At 46.3% G+C, this 21,463-nt stretch overlaps 2 protein-coding genes across 6 annotated transcripts in view; one reads left to right on the top strand and one right to left on the bottom strand.

Moving 5' to 3' along the window:
* Positions 1 to 235: 235 nt before the first annotated feature.
* TSN (translin) lies at positions 236 to 10,586 on the top strand. Its single transcript, XM_065841546.2, has 6 exons — positions 236 to 391; positions 460 to 553; positions 6,926 to 7,022; positions 7,823 to 7,938; positions 8,628 to 8,707; positions 9,060 to 10,586. Exons 1-6 carry the CDS (start codon positions 326 to 328, stop codon positions 9,294 to 9,296), a joined length of 690 nt encoding a protein of 229 aa, XP_065697618.1. The 5' UTR covers positions 236 to 325; the 3' UTR covers positions 9,297 to 10,586.
* Positions 10,030 to 21,463, bottom strand: part of LOC136103432 (uncharacterized) — a 54,283-nt gene continuing 42,849 nt past the window's right edge. For 2 of the 5 annotated variants that reach the window (XM_065841524.2, XM_065841525.2), the window contains 2 exons: positions 20,045 to 20,190; positions 17,482 to 19,211 (listed from right to left, as the gene is read on the bottom strand). In XM_065841524.2, coding sequence (XP_065697596.1) covers positions 18,416 to 19,211; positions 20,045 to 20,190 — 942 coding nt within the window. In that variant the 3' untranslated portion in view covers positions 17,482 to 18,415. Of the gene's footprint in view, positions 15,498 to 15,844; positions 16,307 to 16,622; positions 16,877 to 17,481; positions 19,212 to 20,044; positions 20,191 to 21,463 lie in introns of those variants that run through there. The other 3 variants (XR_011739964.1, XR_010651607.2, XR_011739963.1) reach the window with 3 other exon arrangements.

Below are 21,463 nucleotides of genomic sequence, written 5' to 3'. Positions count from 1 at the left end.
TGCCGCCGTCACCAGGCAGCGGGGCTCTCGCGCGGCTGGGCGGGGCGACGGCGTCTCCGGGCCCACCCCGCCGCACCGGGAGTGGGGCCCGAAATACGGACACCCCGTAAATACGGACACCCCGTCCGGGGCGAGCAGCTCCCCACGGGCACCCGCCTGTGCCGCCTCCTCCGCCGTCTTCTGGCTCATCCGGCCGCTCAGGCACTGAGCGGGGCAGCCCGGCGCGGCGCGGTGAGGCAATGCGCGGGGCAGCCCCCGCGCCGGCGGTACAAAAGGCCCTCTGAGCGCGTAGGAGGCCTAAGTGGCGGGAGGTGGCGGCAGCATCATGTCGGTGAGCGAGATGTTCATCGCGCTGCAGAGCGTCCTCACCGCCGACCAGGACATCCGAGAGGTGGGTGCGGGCCGGGCAGGGGCCGGGGCGGGCGCGGGGCACCGGCTTACGGCGGCCTGTCCCCGCAGGAGATCCGGCGGGAGGTGCAGGCGCTGGAGCAGACGGCCCGGGAGATGCTGACGCTGCTGCAGGGCGTGCACCAGGGACCCGGCCTGCAGGACGGTGAGCGCGGCCGGACCGGGAGCGGGGGGAGTGGCCCCCGGGGTACCCGGGTTCCTCAGTCGCGGGCACTGCTTTTCCAGCTTTCTGTCGCCCGTGGGCGCTCCTGAGGTGTCACAAAATGATACAGTAGTTTGGCTTGTCTAGTCTAGGCCCGTGCCAAAAGCAGGAACATCTTCAAGCAGATCAGGTTGCTCAGAGCCCCATCCAGCCTGGCCTGGGATGTCTCCAGGGATGAGGCATTGACCATCTCTCTGGGCAACTGGTGCCAGTGTTTCACCACCTTCACTGTTAAAACATTCTTCCTTTTCTCTAGTCTGAATCTCTGCACTTGTAGTTTTAAACCATCACCTCACAATATTGCCCTTCTACAGTCTGTCCCCATCTTTCTTATAGGCTCCTTTTAAGTACTGAAAGGCTGCAATAAGATCTCCCCAAAGCCTTCTTCAGGCTGAATACCCCCAGCTCTCTCAGCACATCCTCACAGCAGAACTGTTCCAGCCCTCTGGTCGTCTTGGCGGCCTCCTCTGGCTCCTCTCCAACAGGTCGATGTCTCTCCCATAATGAGAGCTCCAGAGTTGGACAGAGGACTCCAGGTGGGGTCTCACCAGAGCAGAGGGGCAGAATAACCTCTCTCAGCCTGTTGGCCACACTCCTTTTGGTGCACCCCAGCATACGGTTGGCCTTCTGGGCTGCAAGTGCATATTGCCAGCTCATGTCCAGTCTTTCATCCACCAGTACCAAGTCCTTCTCATTAGGGCTGCTCTCAAAACAGTATTGGTCCCAGTACAGGCCCTTGAGTGACACCACTTGTTACCAGTGTCCATCCAGATGTTGTGTCATTGACCACCACTCTCTGGGTGTGACCATTCAGCCAGTTCCTCATCCACCGAACAGTCCACCCATCAAATCCATACTCTCTGGTTTAGAGAGAAGGATGTTGTAGGGGACCATGTCAAAGGCTTTACAGAAGTTCAGATAGTTTACATTTGTAGCCCTTCCTTTGTCCACTGAGGTAGTCACTCTATCATAGAAGTTGACTAAGCTGGTCAGGCAGGACTTGCCTTTGGTGGAGCTGTGCTGGCTGTCCTGAATCACTTCCCTGTCCTCCATGTGCCCTAACACAGCTTCTAGGAAGGTCTGTTCCATGATCTTCCCAGGCACAGAGGTGAGGCTGACAGGTTGGTAGCTCCCAGGATCCTCCTTTCTACCCTTTTTAAAAGTGGGTGCAATATTTCTCTTTCTCCAGTCGCCAGGGACTTCATCTGACTGCCAGGGCTTTGCAAATATTATGGAATATCAGCTTGGCAACTACATCAGCCAATTCCCTCAGGACTCTGGGATGCATCTCATCAGGTCCCATGGACCTATGTACATTCAGGTTCTGTAGGTGGTCACAAACCTGATCCTCGCAGTGGGAGAGACTTTGCTGCCCCAGTCCCTGTCTTGCAGATAATTTTCTACCTGAAGTGTGGGAAGACAGTTCGCCCATGTAGACTGTGGCAAAGAAGCTGTTGAGTACCTCAGCCTTCTCCTCATCCATTGTTACCAGTTTACCAGTCTTGCACATCGAGTGGGCTATGCTTCCTTTGACCTTCCTTTTCTGTAGAAACCCTTCTTGTTTTTTTGTCTCTTGCCAAGTTCAGCTTCAGCTGCACCTTGGCCTTCTTGACCCCACCTCCACAACCTGGCAGCATCCCTGTCCTCTTCCCAGGATCCCTGTCCCTGCTGCTACTGCCTATGCTTTTCCTTTTTGTGTTTGGTTTGACCAGCAGGTCTTGCCTCAGCCATGCCAGTCTCTTGCCCTCCTTAACTGATTCCTTACACCTGGGGATTGTGAGCTCTTGTCCTTGATGGAAAGTGTCCTTAAAGATCTGCCAGCTCTGTTCTGCTCCCTCATCCCTGAGGGCCCATTCCCAGGGAATCCTGTTGACTGACTCACTGAAGAGCTGGAAGTTTGCTTTTCTAAAATTCAGTAAAAATCAGTGTGGGCTTCTTGGTGGCTGCTGGGGGTGGGGAGGGAGTAGCTGGGAGGTTTCAAGCCTGATAAGTAGAAAACCTGCTATTCCTCCTAAGGAAACACTGTTCTTTCCATTTCTCCCCTCCTCAGCTGGTGTTTTGCTGTCTCAGTGTCCAAGAGCATGTTCTTTATGCAGGAGTTCCCTGTCTGCATTGATGAATTGGCTCATATGTTGCCCTCAAAGTGACATGCATGTAGATTTTTTTTTGATCATTTTAGCATCACCTGTTGGGCCTTTGTATCCTGTTCCTCACCGCTTCACTGCCTCCCCCACCCCCGCCCCAAAAAAAAGCTGCGATCCTGAATGCTCTGAGAGGTGTTCAGGAATGTGTGGGGAGGAGGAGTGTTAATCTGGTTTGTATAAGCCTCTGTGTATCTCTTTAATATTGCAAAGTATAAAGGGCATGTGGAAAGCTGATAAAGCAAGACCTGTCCTTGATGTATGTTTGAGTGACAACTGGAGTTGTTCTGCTGTTTTTGAGGTTTGGGTTGTAGGCAGCCTGCTTCCTTGCTTTCAATGCAAATTTGTTGAAGATGTTTGACAGAATGTTTCTGGGCCAAGCTATTTCCTCCAGGGCATGAGAACAGCACTACAGACCTGGATGTCAAATGCACTCTTTGTGCTCCCACACCCCCATTTTCAGACTTATGGATGAAATTACTGGAATAAACAAGTTTTTCCCCCTTTAAATATGTGACTTACAAGCTAATTTTTTTTAAGTCAATATCTGCTGAGGAGAAGCAACCATTCTGACTTGCTTGGAAATTCTTGAGAGGAATTTGGGAAGGGGAAAAGCCTGGCAGGCCACCCTTGGAAGGTAAATAGAGGAACAAACCCCAGCAGGTGCTGTTTGATTCACCTGCAGAGCTGAGTGGTGGTTCTAAGCCGATGGTGCCCACCAGCACACTTGGGCTGGAGCTGGAGACCTGGAATTTCTGACCTTTGGGAGGGTACATGTTTAGCAACCTGCAACACCTGAGGTTTGACCTCTGCTGGCAAGTGCCGCTTCCACCTACTTGGGAAATCTGGCAGTGCTAAAAATTGGAACTGCTAATTGGTTAATTTACACAAGCATTCACTCGCTTTTATGTTGAGTAAACATGTGAATGTTGTGACTGTTTAGCATGGGTATCAACACCAGGGGTTGCTTTCCAGCATTTAGTAGTAAAGACCCACGTCTGGCTTGGTTTATTTTCATTTGATTGTTAATTCCAGGGGAGAGCTGGTCCTGGAACATGCGGACTGACAAGAGATTTAGAACAGCTGGGAAAAAAAAGCTCTGCTTATAGTTCTTGTAATGCCAGAGATAATGAGTACATGCTTAATAGGCTGGGAGATAACTCATCATAATAGACCTGTCAGTTTGTCATCAATTACAAGCATAATAAAGAAAGTCAATAGACATTTACATTAATAAAGGTTTACAGCAGAATAATACAATGCCAATTAACAGATTGTTAGGGGGATAAATAGCACTTGTCAAATGTCACATATTTAGACTACTGCTTTATCTGATAATGGTTGTAGTGCTTCAGTGTAGTGTGCTTAAATGGCTGTTTGGCTTTACTACAGCATCTCATTTGAGTCAGTACCATATTTTTACTCAAAGTAGAATTATTCTTCCTTAGTAAATTTAAAAGGGATAAACTATGACTCAACTATGAAAGAGAGGATTATTCATTGCAATAGAGTTTTGGCTAGACTTTGTAGCATCAAGATTTTTTTTTTTAGCCTTATATTTATTCAAAGACGTAAGGAAACTATTAACACTTTAATAAAGTATACTGAAATATAAGAATGTTAAATGGATAAACTAATTTAAAAAAGCAAAAATACTATTAATTACCACAAGTTACCAGGTCACAGAGTAACTAACCATGCCTGGTGACTGCAGCTGTAGTGCTGTGGATGGTTCCAGCTAGTGGTGCTGCTGCTGCTGACAGAAGCTGTGTTGCCTGTTGTGTCCCATCCCTCATGGCAGCATAACTGGGAGAAGATTCTTTCTCCCACAGGCTGCTGGTTGATCCTTTGTAATAATTCTTGCATCATCGCTTCAGGTAGAGGGATGAAAACTCAAGGAGACAACAGAGCCACTGAAAACAGGGAAAGGGTTTGGACTGGGTGGGCAGTCTGTGCTACTGGAGAAGCGGTGGCATGAGTGCTGTTCATAGAACTATGAGGTGGCTGGAAGCTGGATGGAGGGGAGTTTTCTGCACCAGTTAGTGGTAGTTAAAATGTTATCTTACACAATGCCTTTCCTCTGCTTTCCAGGGATTTAACATACCTCTTGGCTAAACCTGTTTTCATCGAGGTTTTTGTCCAACCTCTATAGTAGTGGGGCAGCCACCTGCCCACAGACAAGCTGTCTCATAGTGATGGCTTCTCTGTGGTCTCTCTGCACTGAGTGTGAGACTGTGTTTAGCTGCGGGATCAGCACTTTTGGTTGTAGCTGTTATTCAAGTGTGGGAAGGGAAGGAAAACCAGCAGAGCCTCACCATGGCAGCCTCCATAACAGGCTTACAGGATCTTTCTCCTTCTGCTTCCTCTGCTCCCTGGCCAAAATGGAGCTTGAGAACTGCTCAGAAAGCCGCTCAGGGCAGCGTGTGCTGCAGCCTGCTGTTAGCTGACATGAGTCTGAGTGACAGGGGATTTGGACTGCCCAATTTAGGGAAACATCAGCGGTGATATCCAAGGATGCTTGAGGATAGTTTGGAGTTGCAGTGTTATGAGTGAGTTGTTGGACACCATCTGAAACTTTACAGTCAAGATTGTCGTGGGTTTTTTTTGTCACAGGTTCCCTTGGCAGAAGCCAAAATGCAGATTTACTTCTTGCCCTGTCCCCAGCTGCTCACATGACTGAGGCAGACACCAGAGTTTGAGGACAGTGTTCAAAGGGCAGCTGTCAGTGAGCTTCACACACTTCCTTCCTTCTTTCTGCCTGCCACATGGAGCACTTCCACTGTCTGCTTCCTGAAGCTTTTAAGTGCCCCCCCCTTTTTTTTTTTCCAACAGAAATGATGGCTTATTAATTGAATTAAGTGTTTTTAAAAAAAAAATACACTTAAATGACTCCTAGTAGTGCTCGTTTGATAGAAGTTATGCATTGCAGCTTTCAGGTTTAGCTTCTATGATCTTGTTTCAATAATCCCAGCTTCTGTACATCAAAATGCGGGAGAGCCTGTCAGGTTGATCTTCTTTCTTGTGTCAGGGTCATGATTTCTGAGAAGGCTGTGGTTAACAAGTTTTGATTAGTTCTGTTGGGTCCTGGTACTGTGGGTACAGTGTGGCTGTAACTCCTGTCAATAAACAGCAGGTGGCAGTGGGTGGCATACAAACAAGAGAGCATTTCTCCACGGAGGTATTTCATATATTGGACAGGCTGAAACCCACTGTCTTCGAATACATTGCTTGAAAGCAGGAAATGCAGTTTCCTGAAGGGATGTTGCACCTCATCTAACCTAACTCTGATTGATAAGAAAAAATATTGTAAGATTTCAAAATAAAGAAAGAAAAGCTTTTCCTTTGGCTGTATGAGTTGCTTGGTGGCACTGCCTGGTATGGGTGCTTGCTTTGGGGCCAGATGCAGCATGCGATGCTGTTCTGTTGCTTGTGGTCTGGTGGTTCCCTTTTCTTCTTTCCTCTGTTGCCTCAGATGAGGTCTTACACTTGACACCCTTTTCAGCCTTTCTTTGTCTCTACTTGTCATCTCTCCTTCAGCACTGCTGGTTTGTCACCCTGCTCAGCGTGTCACCAGGCACTTTGCTTGTAAGTTCAATCCATAGGCAGACACCACATTGACTTTTAGGTTCCTCTGTTTCTGCCTCTAGCCGTTCGTAATTCCTCGTTGCCTCTTGGTCCACAGGCTGTCTGACCTTTCCAGTGCTTTCTTCTGTCAGTGCTTGTTACAGAATGGGGTCTTAATCCAGACTTAAGTTATGAGCAGTTATGAGTCATGATTACTAGTAATTTTTAAATACCTGGAGCATCTTATTTCAAGCTGGAAACTAAGGACTAGAGCTTCATCCCTGGAAATGTTCAAGGCCAGGCTGGACGGGGCTCTGAGCAACCTGATCTGGGTGAAGATGTCCCTGCTCATTGCAGGGGAGCTGGACTAGATGAGCTTTGAAGGTCCCTTCCAACCCAAACTGTTCTAAGATTAGACAGCACAAAACTCAGGATTATTTATTATCTACCTGTGTGACTCATGGTGTGACAGTGAATATCTCTTAGACTGATTCTGAATGTCAGTTGACTGTCTTGGACAACAAAGGAGAATAAAAAGCACTGTCTACATGAGAAAACTGTTCACAAAACCCTCTGTCAAGGACTGAATGTTGTGCTGTTTCTTTTTCAGTACCAAAGAAATGTCAGAAGGCTCGTGAACACTTTGGTACAGTGAGAACACAGCTGGAATCTCTGAAGACCAAGTTTCCAGCTGATCAGTATTACAGGTGTGCAGGACCACACACAGCCAGACATGGATATGGGAATTGCCTGGGCATGTTGGGCATCATTACTTTGGAAGAACTGTTTAAAGGCTTGTGAGCCCAATGCTGCTTTCTGTTTGCAAAGCAAATCATGGTAGAGAAGTGAGGTTTTCATCAGCATAAGTAGAAAATGCTTTGGCTCTAAGACTATAACTTCTCACTAAAAATATCCAGTATTTAATTATTTTTCTAATTTTTTTTTTAATAAAAAGGGATATTTAAGAAACTGATGTTCTGTTGGAGCTGCCCTTGTTTCTGGGAGCAGAGCATTTGCTGCTCCATTAATTTCAGTTAAGTTAGGCTTGGGGCATTTCTGAAAACAGAGCTCTAAATCTGTCATGAAATGGCTGCTTGTTACTGCAGATACTAAATGAAGTTGTCACCTTTGTGTTTTGTTTGCTGCCAGAAGGGGACAGTGTCTAGCCAGAACATTTCAAAGAACAAGAATCTTGTCAGCTCAAATCAAAGATGGGAGGGAGAGGAAAGCCCCCGTGTCTTGTGGGCACAACAACCTGAAAGTTCTGTGAACTGAGTAGGTGTGAGAGGTGTGAGCAAATGCTTGTGTCCAGTGTAGTGTCCTGGAGAGAAGTTGTGGAGTGCTAAGGGGACGACTTTAAGCTGGTGGTGTGTTGATAAACCAAAAATATTGCAGAGTGTGATGTGTAAAGGTGGAAAACATAACGTATACATAATGTATGCTTGTTACCTAACGGTTTGGTAATAGATGTTACTTATTTATACCTTGACTTTGTCTTCTTCAACAGATTTCATGAGCACTGGAGGTTTGTGCTTCAGCGGCTGGTGTTTCTGGCAGCATTTGTAGTTTACTTGGAGTCAGAATCATTGGTGACCCGAGAGGCTGTTGCAGAAATACTTGGGAGTAAGTTGATACTGTAACTAAAGAGAAAAAACTTGTCATGTTTTTAGACATTGTAGCTCTCAAAGGTATAGGGAAACAGCAGAACTTCATTTATTCCAAGAAGCTGATTCCAAAATGTATCTGGTATTTGTTTTCATTATAGAAATAAATTCTTTTAGAAGGTGAAAACCAGCAAACCCAATGTGAACAGAAGCATTCATTCATTAATAAGTTCTTCATCAATGAAGAGTCTTCATTCAAATTGCCTAAATATGATAAAAGAAAATACAAAAATGAGAGCTTATTTTTCTGACTTTTTTTGCTTTTGGTGTTTAAAAAGTGTGGAAAACAGGTTAAATTTTTATGTTGTAAGAGAACTGTGTCCATCCAGAGCAAATGATTAAAACAGAAAATTTTTCTAAAAAACAAAATGACTACAGACCCCTCTCCTGTATATTAATGTAAATTGAGTTTTACTGTTGGATCAATTATAACCTATTGCACATCCATCTGAGGATGCACAAGATGCTAAATTGAAATGCTGAGAAGAGGCATAATTACATCATGTACAGGAAAAGGCTGACTTTTATTTTGTAATAATATTTCATAAATTTGATATTTCAAATTAGCTTCAGTAAACATGCAATTTCAGCTTGCTGGCTTTGCTCATTTTCAGTACCACCTGATTACCGCTCTGTTTTTCCTCTTAGTTGAAGCTGACCGGGAGCGGGGCTTTCACCTGGACATTGAGGACTATCTTTCTGGTGTATTAACTCTTGCCAGTGAGCTGGTAAGGAAGATTTTCATGTGTACATTTGGATTGAAACTGACCTGAAAAAGAGAGTAATGTGTTTTCTAACTTTCCCAAGCTGTTTCTGGAAGTTATGATACAAAACATCTTGATCTGAACTTCTAGGAAACTGCTTCTCTGTGTGTCGGAATTGTTCCTCACTGATATTTTAAGGTTTAAGTAGTAGCTTGATTGAACATCCAGGACTATGGTCAACAGGTAGATCTAAAATATAAATAATCTGACTGCCTGGAACAAAACAACTTCATTTGGTGGAATAACTGATGGGAGTAGTGATGTGATTTGAGTGGGTTCTTCTACTGATGTTCTCCTGTGTGTCTTCCTATTGTAGGCCAGACTGGCAGTAAACAGCGTCACAGCTGGTGATTATTCTCGCCCTCTCCGCATCTCAACTTTCATCAACGAGCTGGATTCTGGCTTCCGTCTCCTCAACCTGAAGAATGACTCCCTGAGGAAACGTTACGATGGCCTGAAATATGATGTCAAGAAAATTGAGGAAGTGGTTTACGACTTGTCGATTAGAGGACTCAATAAGGAGGCAACAGGTGGTGCGGGTGGAGAGAAGTGAAGGATGCTCATTAATAGCGTCACCAATTACCTCAGATGGTTGCCAATTGAGGAAGCATGCCAGCAAAGCCTTCCTACAGTAGTTTAGAAGAACTGCAGCTGAAAGCTGCTCTCTATTTTCTTACAAAAGGCGTAGTACGGGTGTTAGATCTCAGTGTTCTGTAAAATCGTGTCTAGATTAGCGCAGGAGGCTCCCTGTTTCCAGTGGAATTCCTCTGTCAAAACACACGCTGCTGTTCTGTGCACAGCAGCAATAGCAGCCAGTGACTCCCATGAGCTGAAATTCTCCTTAGTTCTGCAGTGTTGTCACACTCTGTCCCTGCTCACACTCCAAAGGTGTGTGCACAGCACGCAGCTCAGTGCAGTACAGGTGAGGTTTTAAAAAGCATTGTGTTAATATCTATACATTTAAGACACTTCTTTGCTTTAAATTTTCACCTACTTCACTAAGTTGAACAGATTTGCATAACTGCTTATTAGCCAGATATTTTTAAATGGCTTATGTGTCCCACTTAATTGAGAAATTAGTGAAAGTATCCCTGAGAATTTCTCCATTGGAACTGGTATATTGTAACCCAGCACATACCTCTTTTTTTTTTTTTTTTTTCTTGTTCTCCAAGATTTGTTCTCAGGGAGTGCAAGGTTTTTTCAAACATCTGCTTTTCGCTGGCTGGTATTTGTTTTACTGACATGAGTAAATGTTGAGTTCTAATATGATCATTTGCCTTGAGCACTCGGTGAATCCTTTTTTTTTTTTTTTTTAACTACCAAGGTTTCTGAATAGACAAGAGTTAACTGATAAACTTGCAGGTAGCATCTGAGTTTAACAACCTGTATAGCCCACAACTGTATCTGTGTCCTGCAATTCAAAAAAAAAAACACCCCAAACCATCAAAACTACAGTTCATGTACTGAAATGTTTGTGTCTTCAGAAAAGATTACCAGCTTCAGGTAGTTTGCACGTAAGATGTTTGCAAACACCAGCAGCCTCTTTCATTTGTGTCAAGGGACAGACTCTTACTTCCCAGTGTCTTTGTCCTCTTGTCCTAAATGACTTGTTTTCCTGTTCTTCACCTACTTCTGGTGGTGCAGCAGGGTTAAAGAGAAAAACTGACTTCTTCAGGAGGATGAACACAGTCATGTTTATGTGGGGTTTGTTAGTGTTTCATTTTGTTAGCAAAGCTCTCCCAATGTTTCAGTTAGGGTTTTGGTTTTATTATTGGGGAAAAAAATGGTTTCTTGGTTATTTTGGCCAATAAAAGCTTTTTTTTTTTTTCTGGCCATTTGGTAACTTTGCCTGTTGTCTGATTATGTTATTTGCTTCCCTTCCTGAGTGTACTGTGAAGTATCATAAGTTTCAGTTCAGCCTTCAGCTGTACTTGGACAAGAATAGAACTCCTTGCTTTGGCTGTATGCTGTTTAGTAGCCCACTCTGACCCATTGGTGAGTTGCAAACATTTCATAGGCTTTTATTATTATTTTAAATTTTGACCTATTTCACCAAGTAAAACAGGAGAGGTATGGAGCAGTTTATGATTACCAAACCCAAGATGTGGCAAGGTTCATCTTCAGAGCATCTCATCATCTTTCATGTTTGTCCTCATCCTTTGTATCTGATGTCACATAACATAGGGAGATGGCAATATCAGTCTTTCACAGCTGACAAAAAGAGAGTGTAACTTCCTGAGCCCTGTGGCAATGCGACCAGCTTTCAAAGTCATTATTTGTTCTTGCCCAGTGCCACTGTTTGCATCATTCTCACTTTAACCCTGTGGAGGTGGGAGGAAGAAACTTAAGCCAGCTCTACTGCTAAACCCAGAGACTTAAGGTGAAACAACACTCTAAAACCCCCTGACATAACTGTGCAGACCAGGGTCACACAGGAAATGTGTGGGAGCAGGGGAGTCAGTGGACGTTTCCCGAGCATCATTCTGATGCCTCCTGGCTTAGAGGACTCCTGGGATGTGAGGCTGTGTGGCAGGACAGGTGTTCATGAAGGATTTGTGCTGGCTTGTGTCCCAGGCGCTTTGGTTGCATTTGGTCACGCAGCAGGTCTGCTTCCTGACATGGGATCTCATGTGCTGCACACAGCTTTTGAGTAGATCCTAGAATTGCCCACTCTTGTATATTATGGGGCTTCTGAGAGTTGGTGGAGATACTGTGGGAGGGACAACTGGAAGAGCAAGTCTCTTATCCAGGGCTTATGATGTTGGCAAGGTGTGAGATCCTTCTGTCTAAGGCTCTGTGAGGAGCAAGTGCCTGAAAAAGAGATGCTCCAGTATTGTGTTCCTGGTGTTTAGCAAGTGCCTCACTCTTTCCTGTTACTAGGTTTTGGGAGACCCTGGCATGGTTCTCTGGAAAACCATCATTTGCAAGAGCCAGGCTGTGTGGTGCATTCCCAAGCTATGTCTGGGGAAGGGAAAAAGAAACAGCAAGCTTTCTCCCTAGGCTGCAGCAGGGAGAGCTGGGGAAGTGCTTTTTGTAGCTTCCTCTGCTTGAGTGTTGCCTGTAGGACCTTGTGGCCTTGATAGCAAACCTGCAGATTACTCTGGTCCTAAATGATCAGTTGTATTTCTGTCCCAGAGCTAGGAGCAGATGGAAGAAGGGAGGACCCAGAAGGACTTGAGTAGGGGTCTGTCTTCTCTGACCCTTCCCTTTCCCAGGGAGCAGGTTGGGCAGTGGGGAATGGCAGTGAGAAATGGAGGTCAGGGGGCTGCAGAAGCTTGCTGGCTCATAATGAATCAGAAGCACTTGAACTCTTAACAAAAAACTCCTGTTGTTACTGAATGGGCTATGCAGCGTGTGCTGGCGGCTGGGAGGGGAGTGAGTCAGTGCAGGAGCACTGGAGAGTCTGACTCAACAGCCAGCACAGCTATTCTGTGAGCCACTTGAGCCTAAGTGTGTTCCAGGGAGTGCGCTCCTGGATCATCTGTGTATTCACTCGTTTGTTTTTTGGGTTGGTGTTTTTTTTTCCCCATCTTGACGTCATTTCTGTGGGTTTTCTTTATTTCAGTAAAAAGAGCACTTAAATAGCTGATTACTGCTCTTTATTTATAGCACTGTCTGTTCAACACCTGCATATCAATGGAAGTGCTGACCTGAAACCATTTGGGAAACAGGTGAACAGAGCTCCATGGCACAGGACACAGAGGAGACCTCAGGGATGGTTGCTGCACTGGGCTCTGTCTGCTGGGATTGATTAATTGCAGCCTGAGTCCAGCAACCTCTTTAAACTGGCACTTATTAAAGGACATGTTATCACCTCCACGCTGCCCTTTTCTAGTGCCAGTACACGGCTTTGTGCAGTGAACTGGATCAAGGAACAGATCCAGCTGAAATAATCTTTATTTTTCCATGGTGTTTGCTCCCAGCCTGGTTCACCGCACAGTCCCGCACACGCTGTGCCTGTGTGGAGGAGGCTTCTTCCTTTCCCTGCTGTGCCGGTTTTCAAGCGTTCACTCAGCTGTAACGTGATGTGGTAAACTGTCTTGATTTTTCTTGCAGCAATTTAACTGCTTCCTGTTTTGTTAGGATTATCGAGGATTTTCTCTTTGGATAAATAACTTCCCTTCGTTTTACTGCAAAGTGATGACTGGGGCGCTATAGAAGCTCATTCACATTTTTCCACTGATAAGGTCATTGGACACCAAGGCAATTAAGGAGAGCAGAAGATGGATGTGGATGACTCCTGGGGTCTGTGTGTAGATACTGACCTGTTACTCACCAGCAGTCTGTCTTCCCTCAATAACATACTGTCTCTTGCTGTGGTGCAACTGTACTAAAGTGTGTGTAGGTGCTATTCAGAGAGGCTCCTGCCTGCTGAGTTCATGGAGTGTCTTTAAGCAAGTGTTTGATTCTGAAAGGAATAGTCCTTTATGGTATATCCCTCCTGTATGGATGCTGTGGGTCAGGCATGAATTACCTGGAGATGGGTATCTCCTTGCAGGCTTCGCCACCTCTGTTTATTGTCACTTCAAACTGCAGTGCTTCCGGCTTACAGTGGTTAGCCACCACTGGAGGATTGTCCAGCCCAAGGGGATGTCCTAAAACCAGTCCTTTCTTGCAATAATGGGGAATACACTCCTTGTCTGAATGCTTGTTCGCTTGCATGTTCACACTACAGGTGTACAAACTTCTAATCTGCTTCTGTTGGGGAAAATGTAAGAGCCTGAGGCCTGCAAGGGTGCTGTCTGCTCCCTGGGAAGCCTGCTGGCTCCCATCCTGCTGTGGACAGCATCTGGCTGCCTCCAGGTCTGCACTGGGGCCCTCTGCAGCTCTCACAGGCTTCTGTGAAGTCTGATGACCACCAGAGCTCATTGGAGACCTCAACAGGGATGGCAGAAAGCATAAACGGAAGAAAAAGCCTGAGATTTCAGCCCCTGGGAAACAGTCCGTGGCTCTAAGGCCTTGTGTTCTTTGCATGTTTTGGTTATCCCAGGCATCAGTCATGGGATCTGCTTGGTGACTTTCTTGTGACCTCCAGGCTTCCCACTCTCATCTGCCAGCCCTCCCCACAACACCCGGAGGTCTTTGATGCGGGTCCTCCCAAGGATGTGATGCTGGCACTGCAAGGGAGGTTCCTGCACTAGGAGGGAAGGGTTCAAAACCACCTGGGGCTCCACCACTGCTGAAATAAAGGCTTCCTTTGGCTCCTCTGCAGAGCACCTTCCCTGGGTGGGCTGTTTGCAGTCTGGGTCTTCCCACCTGCAGCTGAGATAATTTCTCAGTGTTGCAAAGCCTGTGTTAGAGCAGGATTTGAGCTGGAGAGTTGCGAACTGCTCTGTAACTGCTCCCAGTCAAGCCTGGGCAGAGATCAGTGCTGGAGGATGCTCTGCCTTTGTTCTGATTCCTCACTGGGGTTCTCCACTCTCTGTTGAAGAGGACCCTCTATGTTCCTGCTGCTCAGCCTTTTCTATCTGCGTTTAAGAGATGTTTCCCTTTGGGGACCAACTTCAGCTTCCTGCATGGAATGTCCTTTTTCTTCTGAGTGCCTTTTGGGTTTGCCTAGAGGTTTTGGACTGTGCAGTGGTATTGTCAAAACGTTGTTTTGTTTTGCTTCTTTTTAATGGCTTGTACCTGTCTCTAGTCATATAGTCATATTTATACTCTGCAGCAGTCTCTGTGAGAAATAAAGTAGTTTCTTTGTCTGCTTGCCTGGTAAGACTTTTTGTTCTGTCATATTCTACTGTAGTGACAGTAGGTCACTCATCAGTGACAGTGAGAGCTTGGAACATTTATCTGATCTCCATCAGGAGGACGGTTTCCTCCACTGCTTTTGGCTCCAGCTTTTTCCAATTTCAAGTCAAAGAATGTCAGCCTAATTCCAGCTTAACCTCACCTGGTTCCCCAGCACACATTTAAGAGGAGACAGCTACAGTAGCTTCTTGGTGCCAGACCAAAGCTGGCATTCCCTTTCAGATGTGTTCTTATTCACACAGTGAAGACCAATGCTGAACGTCCCTTCCCCATCCTCACTTCTGTTACAGAAAATCAGGAATGTACAAGAAAACCACAAAAGAGAAGATCTCTGAACTAAAGTAGAAGTCCAGTGTTGTGTCTCCTCATGTGTCTGTCTTCTGAGCTCAAAGCTACATGGACTCTATGATGAAGACTGCCTGCTGTTGTTTTCCTGGTAAATGACCAGTAAGACTCATCCTAAATTCTTGTTAAAGGTGATTTATGAGTTCTGATTAATCAATGGAGTAATCCATTTGGCTTTTTTTTTTCCCTTAACATGGTACTTCTAGAGGGGCCTGCTTGTACTCACAAGGTAAGCTCAGTGGGCAGGAGTTTTGAGAAGTAATCTTGTCAGTCATGACTTCTGAGAGGCATAAAAATATTACAGAGCCCTAGGATGGCCAGTTTGTAACAAATAATTGCTTTCTTGGCTTACAGGCAACTCTGTTCCCAAGTACCCTGGGTTATAATAGTATTTTGTCAGGTTTATTAATCAGAAATGGAAAAATACAGCCCAACTAATCTCCAGGGCTGCCAAGTAAGATGTGTACATGTGATACTGAAAGACCTGGAACTTCCCAGGAGAGGGATCATTCTAGTTCAGAGCGGTGCCCCAGGATTAATGGAAATCTACTGCCGTGTCAGTGTGCTGACGCTCCTCACCCTTCCTGCGTGGGATCACCCCACAGCGTGAGCTCTTGCAGGGCCACAGAAATTGTTCTGTGCTCGTGTTCCCTTTCAACACCTGTAATTTAAAGGCAGGTGAGCAGCTGGGTACACACCGGATACTTACAAGATAAAGAACATTGGAAACACCACCTCTGTCTAGTTTGACAGGTTCAACAATCAGGCTGCCCCACATCAAAGGGCTTGTCCTGTTCCCTGGCCGCAGGTTTTTTAGGACGGGGCTACAGCACTAAGTACGTGTCCTGCTTGTAAATCAACACCCAGTAATTATTTATGGACCTTCTCTCAGAGAGGGTTTGCCTGGTTCAGAGGAAATAGGCCAGGAATACTAGGAGCCTGGCAGGCAGGTGTTTCCTGTGATACCTAGAAAAACCTTGAACCTGACAAATCAAACAATTAGCTAAATGCAAGATTGATGCTGAATATCAGACCTTTTACTTATACTTATTGTTCTCTCTTTTTGAACAGGCAGGGTGACTGAAGGTATCTTGATTTAAAGATATGACTGTACAAACAGTCCATGGCTGGTTCTGAGCATGAATTGGTGTGGAGAAAATCACTGTGCTGAGGAAGTCGTTGAAAACTTTCCATAAAGCAGCAGCTTTCTGTGGCTGTGAAAGCCACTCAGTGTTTGCATACATATAGCTATTAGGCTTACTGCTCTCATGCCTTCCCTTATCTAAACTGCCACTAGAGGTAACGAAGAGAAGGTTACCTGTGCCATTTTGATCTTGGGAGAGAAAACAAAGGTGCTACACGCTGTTGCTTTTTGCATGCTCAGTGAATGGGGTTTGAAGGCTGTTAGATGCAGATCTGTCATGACAGCATCAGAGAAATCTCCCTCGAGGAGCTGCTCTGCTTGGGTATCTGTTTGAAAAACAAACAACAAAGTATAAAAGTAATGCCTCGCACTCTTCACTGGCTCTTCAGTGTGTGCTGTGGGGGAACAAACTATTTATTGTCTAAAGACCAGAAATATACAGAGGGAATTCCAACTTAAGGGAGTCGGGCTGCTGCCCCAATAAGTGCTCTGCCAGCTACTGCTCGCTACAGTGCTCAGCTGTGTGCTGCCAACCTCGTGTCTTGGGAACGTGTTTGTAAAGCCTCCCATGATGCAATAACTCCCATTTCCTCAAGGGCAATTATGCTGGAGCGTGCAGATGAAAATACAGCCAGTACGCACGTGTTTCACTGCTAGTGTCTGCCTCAGAGCCCAGAGCAGTGTCACAGCCCCGGCAGCTGTGGCAGAAGGACAAGCACTGGGCATGGCCTGGAAGGCTGTTTACATCTTGGGTCAGCGGGGATCTACAAGACGAGGACTACCCGCCCTCTCCTAGCCTCTGTCTGCCCTCGTCTGTGTGCTCGCTGATGCTGGTTCATCTCTGGAGAAATACACAAATACGCTTCCTTATGTGAATCCTCCTGTAAATTAAATACCTGCAACAGAAATATTTTGTTGGTAGAGAATAATGCTGATTTGCTTTGTCTTTACCCTGAGGGTTGAAAGAATATTTACAGGCTGTCCTCTGAGATCCACCGACCAAAATTCAGTCTCCTTTAATTTAGCCTCCAGGGCTGTAATCTGGCCTTCGCTGTGTAAGTCACAGTGTGACATTTTGCTGATCTTGTAATCGCAAGGTCACAGTTGGTGGTAATGTCAGGCTGAAAAGGTTAAACCCTGTTTGCCTTTTTACCATTGTTCAGCTTTGAATCATTTCCCTGCTGAGGAACTGAGAGGCTGGACCTTAGAAGGCAGCACTTTGTGGCCTCAGTTTTGGCTCTCGGGTCTGGCACACCAGGGCCTGACGTGCCCAGGCAGGGCTGCGGCCAGAGCATAACATTTTGTGCCAGCCTATGATGGTCCAGTCAGAATTAGGGCAGCAGGCCTGAACCGTTCTCCCAGTGTTGCTAGGAGTAGCCGCTGAATTCTGTTTAGTGGATTCAAAGAACAGATGTAGGCACATTGTTCACCTGAACGCCACCCACACTAAATGAAGTATCTACTCTGGGAAACAAAAATTTAAAAAAATACCCACCCAAAGTCATTGAAACATAATTATTAAAAGATTTTATGTTACTCTACAGTACAATGTAAATTGTTCCTTTCAATTAAATTTTGAAATACACTAGATTACATCATTTAAATAACTGCAAACTTTTAAATTCACTATTCGTGATAGTGGAGTTATATTTACATACACTTCTGAGATATTTCAGATGCAGCGTTATGTTTCAGTCCCCAAGTCAGTTAAATAACAGACTCTCAGTGGGAGTAGACTGTTCTTCCACAGATTCTACACATATTTGGGGTGTTTGTGTCAGAAAGTGAGAACTCCTTTTATTCTTGTATGCCTTTTTTTTTCTTTTTCTTCTCTGTGTGCATGCAGCTGCATCTCAGTGAATTGATACCTACTTGATTTGGATTAAAGATGAAAGACCTTTCTTTTTAAACAAGTATTTTGACTGAATATACAGAGGTGAATAATGAAATATAGTCCTTCAGAGTAGTGGTGGAAAACATATTTTCTCCAGCTTCCCTCCCCTGTTGCATAATACTGCGCCTAATTTTGACCCTGACTTTACCTAATGCTGATGAAATACAGTCAATGGTGGAAACCTTTCTCATGTTGTCAAGACTGGCTTTCAACACAATCCATGCAATGGCAAGCATCATACATCATTCTCCCGCAGTGCAATATTAACAGGTTAAACTCAGTATTTTCCTCCAGAGATCTGTTCCTCGAGGGAAGCCCATCTCTGTATGTACATCAGCCAAAAACAGGCTGAGAGTTCTGAGGCTGAAGACCAGAATTACACCATAACACTTGGTTCCAGTGCTGCTAAGAGTCCTGGTGGACCAGACTCCTCCCTGTGTTGTCCACAGAGCAGAGCAAGTTCAAGCCACCGAGGCTCTCGATGGTCCTTGCAGGTGGCACTGGCCAAGCCAAGCCTCCCTGGGTGCTGCCCGGGCAGGACTCAGGGCCTGGTGTGAGGGGTGCTGATCATGATGTTGGGCAGCGCGTTCCGCCGCTTCTTCCAGGAGCCCAGCTCCCTCGAGTACCGCCTGATCTGCCTGAACCAGTGGTGAGTCCGCGCCCGGTCGCTGTCCCGGAACACAAACGCCTCCCGCCTGATCTCAATGAGTTCAAAAGTGTCATCACTGTCAGGATCAGTGGAGACGATGCAATTACTCAGCCTCAAGGGCTCCCTGAGCAAATGGAACTTTCCGTTATTTTTGTCCCTGATGAGTACCAGCACGGCGTCCTTCACAGGCCCTGGCTCAGCTGATTCCAGGCTGGACTCAGACACACGTTTCATGTTCACCAGGAGGAGGACCTGCATGTTCTGGAACTTCAGGGTCTTGCTGCCTTTCTTCACCCACTGTCCATCAGGGGGCTGGGCCAGCTGCAGAGGCCCCTCCATCACAAATCGTGTTTCCTCTCGCAGCCAACCTACAGTTTTGAGGGCAGTTTCTCTCATCTCTATATTGATGACTTCCCTCTTCTTCTTGCTGTCCTGGCGGAAGGAGCGGAGGGTCCACGTGTTCCCTTCCTGCTTGGTTTTCATGTTGATGTGCTCCAGGTGCGACTCGATGCGGCTCTTGGCCTCTCGCAGGCTGCCATGATCTGGGTGGTACTCGGTGGTGGCCTTGATGATTCTGCTGAGCAGCAGCGGGTACTTGGTGACTCTTTGCAAAGGAGCCATCAGGAAGGACCTCAAGTTCATCCGCCGCAGTGCTGTGTTGTCGTTCTGGGAGACATTGAGGAATATTCTGTAGGGATTTAAGAGCATGGAATGAAATGGTGGCTGATCTGCCAGCAGATGCTGCAATCCTAAATGCAAATGAACAGTGTAGAGCTGACAGCTGCTGGGCCCTGCAGCCCCACTCTCTGGTTTTCACAGCCTTGTGAATTCTGTCCTATCAAAAACTAACAACTATTTCTGCAGCTGTGCTCAGGTGCAGAACATTGATGAGGTGCTTGGGACACTAGCACGTAACATCCTGGCAGTCTTCTATAAATTGTTGTAAAATGAGGGTGTGAACTTTCTCTGGTACACACTGACGTAGGCCTCAGGCAGATACATGAGCTTCTATCAGATTACATTAATTTTTAGCTCCTTTCATCACTGGATTACAGAGCACACTAAACAAGAATTTGGTACAGTCATCATTTTAAGTTGTTGCAGTGGAAACAGAAGTGACTCGCCTGACATTGCCCAACAGGCCAGGGCTAGGAATGGGAAACTAACTCAAGTCATGCATGCTCCACACAGTGGTCTTCCCCAGTGGAAATCCAAACCTTGCTCTGGTGTCGGGACTGAGGGCTGTTCTCAGCTGGGTGTTATTTGGTGAAAGTTCAGCCCAGTGGTCAGTGAGAAAACACTGGTACCACAAAACACAGTGTACAACTGGGGACCAACTGGCTGCCTCAGTGGAGATATCAAGGGGTTGATATATTTTTGAAAGTAAATTACTCAGCTCATCACTGAAGAACATCATTAGCATCAAAACTTTGATCTAGTTTTGCTGACAAAGGTTTTGCTCTCAGCCTGGTGCCTTCCTGTCCCCAAAGCCTGGAAGAATACACTCAGCCTTTTTCTCACCTGAGCAACTCCTTCTCCTTCTCCAGTGCGTTGAGCATATTCACGGAGGAAGACTGCTGAAGACAGTAGGTCTGAAAGGCTGGCAGCATGTTGACGAACTCCAGAAATATTTCACCAATACACACAGTCATCAGGTCATCATCACCCTGCAAGCATGCAACACAGCCCCCGCTGGGTCAGCTCAGGAAAGGCACAAGCATAGAGCCCACGTTCAGTCCTACCAGCATGAATCTACTGCAGGGTCAATACCAGCCCCAAGGTGGAACTGGGCTCACCTGTCCTGGTGGAAAGGCCATTCCTGCAGGTCTGGGGCAAAGCAGTGCATGGGGAAGGGAAGGAAAGCTGGTCTAACTTTGTACTCCTACACAGGCAGAGATGTCTTCTCTGCTTCTGTGGGCTTGGCCAGCTCACCAGAGCAGGAACTCAAAGGCCAGAGGCCAGAGTGAGCCTGCAAGTCACACTGGGACCCTTCTTGGTGGCAGGTCTGCCCTCAGGCTAATGCAGCAGTGCACAAGTTAACAGGGAGTGTTTATGAGCAAATGGGCAGGGGAGGTGTGTGACTCAGGTAACAAACATGGCACTTAACAACTTCTGCAGCTGGTCCCAGCACAGGCCTGGCTGGGAAGTAATCTCCTTCAGTTGTGCTCTCACTGACTACATTAATGCCTACGAGAAAAATAAATTTTATGCTAAATTGTTCTTCAGTTTCTGTATGTGTAATAAAGTACGGGACTAGTAAGAATCTGGTGTCACACAATGCTCTTAGCTGTGTCAAGGTGTATGCTGACATGCTCTGCAATCACTACTCATTTGAGCAGAGAGAAGGGAGCAGCTCTCTGGCTGCTGGTGGCTTTTTGGTGCAGTCCTGAGCTCCGACTGCCAAGGGCAACATGGAGGCAGACAGAAACCCACAGCTGTTTGTAGAAGCCTTCGTCTCCATAAATTATTCACAGGGGACATCACACCCACAGAACGCATCTGTCTTCACTGTGCCAGGTGCATGACAGTAGTTGTCAAAGTTGTCAGCTTTTGAGACATGTGTCACTTGGTCTGACATGCAGGGTTTCGGAGAGGGAGAGGAAGGATGTTTCCTGAGAACAAAGCAACCTGGTGAAACTGATACAGCAACAAGTGGGTTTTGCTTTCTTGAAGAAAGGAGGGTTTAGAGCTGATTATCTGTCCTTTGCAGTGATTGTCTGCTGCTCTAGTCTTCTTTCTATTTCTCTGCCCTTTGACCATCACGCTGGTGGGGTAGGAAAGTCCCTTTTGCAAGGCAGGGTGCATCAGCAGCTCCACGTGTCAACTGTCACCAGAGCAGGGAGCAGCCTGTGCTGCCTGGCCCCACAGCAGCCTACAGGCAAGCTCTCATAAACCGCAACCCAAGGCAAATACACCCAAGCCAGCCTGAAGTAAGTCAGC

Source organism: Patagioenas fasciata, chromosome 7, assembly GCF_037038585.1.
Source record: "Patagioenas fasciata isolate bPatFas1 chromosome 7, bPatFas1.hap1, whole genome shotgun sequence".
In the NCBI taxonomy this organism is placed as follows: domain Eukaryota; kingdom Metazoa; phylum Chordata; class Aves; order Columbiformes; family Columbidae; genus Patagioenas; species Patagioenas fasciata.
This window is presented reverse-complemented; position numbering and strand designations above follow the sequence as displayed.

Coding starts and splice junctions, on each gene's coding strand:
- TSN (XM_065841546.2), top strand. CDS start 326: ATGTCGGTGAGCGAGATGTTCATCGCGCTGCAGAGCGTCCTCACCGCC. Junction 7,023..7,822: donor CCAGCTGATCAGTATTACAG/GTGTGCAGGACC, acceptor CTTCTTCAACAG/ATTTCATGAGCACTGGAGGT. Junction 8,708..9,059: donor TAACTCTTGCCAGTGAGCTG/GTAAGGAAGATT, acceptor TTCCTATTGTAG/GCCAGACTGGCAGTAAACAG.